Here is a 6,131-nt window from a genome sequence, read left to right as displayed (position 1 = left end):
ACTAACTTCGTCCCAAAATCAATCTCAACAGTTGATTCACTATTGTATTGAATTCGTTCAAATGAGTAGTGACAAAAGTACCATCAACCATTCTTAAGTAAATGAGTCTTGTCATTAGATGTATTTTGTTGTTAGTAGATGATTTATCATACATATTAGAAAGAGTTTTCATCAGACCCATTGTGGGATTCTCCTTTGCTATATTGTGAGCAACCGTCTTGGCTAGCGTCAATCGTAAGACTGTTAAAATCTCGAGTTGACTCTTAAAATCTTATGATTTTACGATTTCACATATGGTTAACGAGTCTGATTTTATGTAAACTCTTAAATAGGTAAACTCTTACGATTTTAAATTTAGGATAATAAAATTTTACGAGTTTATAAATAATTTCGATTTTACGATTCTATACGATTTTACTTTTAAAAAAATAAATTTATATTAATTAAATTAAAAATTAAAGTTATTATTTATTTTAATTAATTAATTAATATAATAAATTTTGTAAGCATAATTTTTATAATATTATTTACTTATTATTATTTTTTAATTAATTTTATATTAAAATATATAATTTCTTAAAATTGGCTAAGTACAAAATACTTATTTATATGTATAAATAATAATAATATATAAGTATTATTTTTTAAAATTAAACTTTTACGATTTCACGTAAACTCTAGATTTTACGAGTTTACAACTAACTAACGATTCTACGCAAACTCTCAATTTTGACAGCCTTGGTCTATCGGACAACTCTCAAAACATGTCTATCAAGGAGTTTCTATTCAATTTCATACATTTTCTCTGGTTTCTCACTCAAAGGAACACAAAGCTCTTTCCATATAGATAATTTTCAATCTGTATCATCCAGAAGGCATAATCTGTCCCATTGAATCTTTCAATCCCATGTCCTATACTGTTATCGCTTGCCATCGTTTCTAATGCTCAGATTTAGCCTAGCTGCTATAATACCAGTTGTTAGAATTTGTATCTCCCAAATCCGACCTGCTTGAAACAATCTGTAAAAACGCAAGAAAGAAGAACACAAGAAGACACTGATTTATAGTGGTTCACTTAAATTGAGCTACGTCCACTTCAGCCGCCACCAGATTTCACTATGAAGAAGAAGAAGAAATACAAAGTTTTTGCCTCACACTTTATCTCTCTAGAATTTTGAGTTGTTTTTGTAAACCCTTAATAATCACATATTTATAGGATAAACATTCAGGTAATAAACCTAAATAACTCTTGGTCAAGCCCAAACCCAAAATCAAATACAAGCCCAAAATCAAATACAAACCTAATAAATTCTAATTAGAGTTTATTATATGTGTAAGCTCCATAACTCAACAATATTCTATAACATGTATTAAACTTCGTTTAAAAGTTTTAATTAGGGTGGGTCGGTACGGTATACCTTAATATTTTATCCATACCTTATACCTTACCTAAAATTTCGGTATGCAAAAAATGCATACCTTTACCTTACCTTGTTTCGATATACCTTAATTTCGGTATACAAAAAATTCATACATTTACCTTACCTTAATTTCGGTATACCTTATTTTCGGTACGGTATCGGTATTATACCTTTGATACCTAAAAAAAAATTAATTTAAAAAAAAAATCAATCCAATCGGTAAGGTAGAGATTGCATATATTGAATAATATTTCATTATAATTATATTTTGATATTATTCAAAAATATATTTTTATAATTAAATTAATTTCAAATATATTTAATTATTTCCTTATAAATATTATATATATATATATATATTAACTTATAAATACTATTTCGGTATTTCGGTATATCTCGATATACCAAAATTTTAAAAATCTCATACATTTACTGTACCAATAATAACGGTATCGGTATCCTACCTTACATTTTTTTTGGTATACCTTAAAAGTCGATATTTTCGATATATTACAGTACGGTATTTTCGATATACCTTTAATATCGGTAATTTTCTCCACCCCTAGTTTTACTTGACTTTTGTTGTTACCCGTCAAGTTGAACCAATGAAAACATTCTTCGATTATATTTTAAGAAAATATTCAACTATTAAAAAATCGCAATTACATATTCTCCATTGACCACTCAATTCTTAAAGAAATTGAGAAAAAAAAAATGTAAAATAAATAATACAAGTAATAAATTTTATTTTAGGTCATCATTAAACATTAGAGACCATTGTCTTCTCATGAATGTATGAGCGATGACTTGTACAGGATTATTGGACTTCTAACTCTATGAGTACCATCAAACCAAATCAAGGAACAAGAAATATGATTTTGGCTGCCCCATTTTCCACTAATTGTCACAGTAAATTTCTTTTTCTCTTTTATACGGACAAAAGAAAGAACACTTGGCTCCACACTAATGTAGATTGCATTATCCCCTGTACTTATTTGTGCTTCATACGTTGAGTTAGCATGCCCAACATTTGTCACTACTCTTGAAAATTGAACAGTAAAAGACAAATTACTATGCACAGGAGCAGTCATTGCAGGATAGTTAAGATCCTTAAGAGATGTTCTTTTCTCCTTTGAACACTTTGTTTTTGCTCCAACCATCTTTATTAATTTATCCCCTTCAGAACTTAACATACACAGCATATTAATATAATCGTTTATTAATGTCTCATACACGAGTCCGGGATGAATAGCCTTCACTGGATCAATGTGTCCTGCTCCATAGCTAAGTTCGGCATCTACGTTGTATTTTTTATCCAATGTCCAAGCTATACGTGTAGGTCGTCCGATAAAAAAGAGCAAACAATTATGAATCAATTTAAGTTAATTGAATTTGTACATTCTTACCGGTAGTCATAAGAGAGGATTTGATAGCTGAGGGAGACCAATCGGGATGCATTGATTTAACATAAGCAGCTGCACCAGAAACATGAGGACATGCCATTGATGTTCCAGACTCGAAATTATACTTAGCACCAACTTCTCCAAAAGCTAAATCTGTTTTTGTTGGACTTTCCGCTAAAATATTCATGCCTGGTGCGGTTATATCTGGCTATTAAGCATACAAAATTAAACATATAAGATATATAATAATTAATGGCTATCAAATAATGGCTAGCTACATGGTTATTACAATTAATTAATGTACCTTGAAAATTTCTGATAAAAATTTGTTGGGCCCTCTACTGGAAAAGGAAGCTACAATCGGAGCAATATAATGAATAGTCTCACTCTTTTTTATGCGTGCACATGGCATTCTTTTTGATTTGAAGTATGACTCAACATAACGAAAATCAGAGTCACTCAAAAATGCTGTGGGAAAAGGTGCGTTTTCTGCGTCATCTTTATGTAATTTCCCCTTTCGAACAATAAGCCCACTTGCAGATTCGAGTGTAAATGACTTATATGAGTCAACATCACACATTATGATCTTTCCCTTTACTAAATGGGGGTCTATACAGCCATCCATGCATTGCCTAATATTCAAATTAGAGGAAAATTGTAAGAAACGCTCTAAAAATATAGTTTAAGATATAATTAAAATGATGGATGGTATATATATCAAATAATTTTATACATGAAAGAGTGAAAGACAATATTACATTGCACTTGATTCATTACAGTGTTTGGTGATTCCTCTTCCATACACCAACTTCTTGTTATGGCTGCCAGTAGAAAAAGGATTCACTGCAATGCTCTATTCAACACCAATAACATATATATTAGTCATGGTGTAGCTTAATGTAATGTTAGAACTCGCAATGTTCCAATTAAATTTGGAGAGAGTTAATTAGTAATTACTTACAATGAGATTACGTCGATTTCCAAGAATAAGTTTGTTGATGATTTTTCTATCTGTACTACTAGCGGCCACTGTGAATAACCATGGTGCAAGGCTTATAATTGTAAAGAATTTACCATTTGAATTTCCTGCAGCTTGTACAGTTAAAATTCCCTTCTTCAAAGCATGAAATGAACCAATTGCAACAGGATCCTCAATAATATTCAAAACTTCATTAGATCCAAGTGAGATAGTGATTATATCAACATTGTCGGCAATGGCATCATCAAAAGCCGCCAAAATATCTTCAACATCACAAGCAATTTGGCACAATTTATATGTAGCTATCCGAGCTGATGGGACACCTCCTCTAGCAGTCCCATTTGCTATACCAAAATAATTGGCCGCCTTTTTCGCAACCCTTCCAACTGCTGTGGAAGCCGTGTGAGTTCCATGGTTATATACATCCCTTGCCGAGTCTCCAATGTAGTACCTCGCTCCAATTAACTTTCTGTATCACAAGAGAAAAGTCAAAATAAACATTAATTACATATATATAATTAATACTTTGGGTAAAAAATTGGCGGAGAGATACTTGTTACAAGTGAAGTTTTTGCCTCCAAGACAAGCACCTCTCCATTTTGTGGGAACATCGCTTAAACCATCATCAGATAAACTCTCTATCTCAGGTATTACACCAGTGTCTAAGTGTCCAATTATGATGTCACTCTCAATTGTTGGATTTCGATGAACATCTAGTGACAGACCCATATAGTCCCAAGATCTTGTAGTCTGAATTTGAAATCGATAAATTTTGAAAATTAAAACAACTCCATCCATACCTAGATTAATTAAGATATATAATAAGGTAAATTTAAAAACTATATATATATTTAATTTGACTAATAATAATTAACTTGAATATAATTAGTCATAGTATAAGGAAATGAATATGTAATCATGCATGATTATTATTTAATTATCTTCTTTATAATCTTAACAAAAATTTATATATAAAAACTTATTTACTTTTCATCTTTAATGCTTCCTTTGAGGTTAGATTAGCAGCAAAGCCATTGAAACTTCTAGTATATCTTCTTATCATCATTTTCTCAGCCATCCTGTTACACGTAAATTAGATTAAAATGTGAGTATAGATCATGATATATAGGATGATAGGGTATTATATCTGAATTCAAATATGTCCAATCTCTCATATTATTGTCTGATTTTTATTTATTTTTTGTTATTTATTTCTTAGTTTATTAAAAATCTTAATATATACTCAATAAAGCTTTTAGTGTCAAAATATATATATATATATATAGTCATATCAATTATATATATATATATTCATACATAAATTTATAAATAAAGAGAAATTAATAATCTTCCGTGGTGTAATGATTAAGTGTTCATTCTACATAATAAAGATTAAGGGTTCGAATTTCACCCGGTGCAAATTTGTATTAATTATAAAGAGGGATTAAAGTATATGTTTGTTAGTTGACGGAAGTGAGTTGGTAAGTGAGTGAAAATAATATTATTGTTTGTCGGAAATGATTGATAAAGCTCGATAAAGAGGAGATGATTGGGTAATATATATATATATATATATATATATATATATATATATAATATGTTGGCTAACGAAAGTGAGTTTGTAATTGGGTGAAAATAAGATTGTTGGTTGACCAAAGTGTCGATAAAGAAGATATAGTTGGCTAATAAGAAATATGTTGCTTGATTACCGAAAATGAATCGGTAAATAGGTGAGGATAAAATTGTTATTCTAAAACCTCGCCAGTTATCTTATAAAAGTTAATAATTTTTGTAAACAATTTAGAAAATGAATTTTTAGATTTAATTGTAGGTGAGAATTGAAGTATTACATTTGGTCTCTTAAATTTTATTAGGGGCGGTAAAAATCAATAAATAAGAATACTAAAAAAACAGAAAAACTAAATTACTCACATACTTGTTCATATGCCCAGTTGCTTCTTGGAGCATGTTAAAATGATGAAATTGTGCTAAATATTCTCCTTCAGGGAGATCTCCCAGGTAAATTATGTGTACCTTAATATTAAAAAAAAATTCATTACATATAGATCTTAGCAATGAAAAATAGCTTCTATTAGCGAGTTTAATTTTAAAAGATACCGTCCTAGCAATATCTTATTGTAAAAACTTATTTTAATTAAAGTATTTAGTATGATTCAATCTTAAAACTTCGTTTTTCAAGTACAATGCCTTAGATGTTTTAGGAAAACAAAATTTGTTATCTAAATCTTTCAAATTTGTGGAATCATATTAAACTACGTATATAAGGTATATGTACATAAAGGTGTGAATGAGTCGAGCTGCTAGTGA

At 29.7% G+C, this 6,131-nt stretch overlaps 1 protein-coding gene across 1 annotated transcript; it reads right to left on the bottom strand.

Moving 5' to 3' along the window:
• Positions 1 to 2,206: 2,206 nt before the first annotated feature.
• Positions 2,207 to 4,532, bottom strand: LOC124924120 (subtilisin-like protease SBT4.3). Its single transcript, XM_047464198.1, has 6 exons — positions 4,357 to 4,532; positions 3,786 to 4,272; positions 3,583 to 3,677; positions 3,129 to 3,456; positions 2,828 to 3,032; positions 2,207 to 2,748 (listed from the first exon to the last, which is right to left on the bottom strand). The coding sequence occupies exons 1-6, from the start codon at positions 4,530 to 4,532 to the stop codon at positions 2,207 to 2,209; spliced, it is 1,833 nt and encodes a 610-aa protein (XP_047320154.1).
• Between the last annotated feature and the right edge of the window lie 1,599 nt (positions 4,533 to 6,131).

This window comes from Impatiens glandulifera, chromosome 1 (assembly GCF_907164915.1).
Source record: "Impatiens glandulifera chromosome 1, dImpGla2.1, whole genome shotgun sequence".
NCBI classification, from domain to species: Eukaryota; Viridiplantae; Streptophyta; class Magnoliopsida; order Ericales; family Balsaminaceae; genus Impatiens; species Impatiens glandulifera.
The sequence above is the reverse complement of the archived record's forward strand: the minus strand, read 5'-3'. Positions and strand labels throughout refer to the sequence as shown.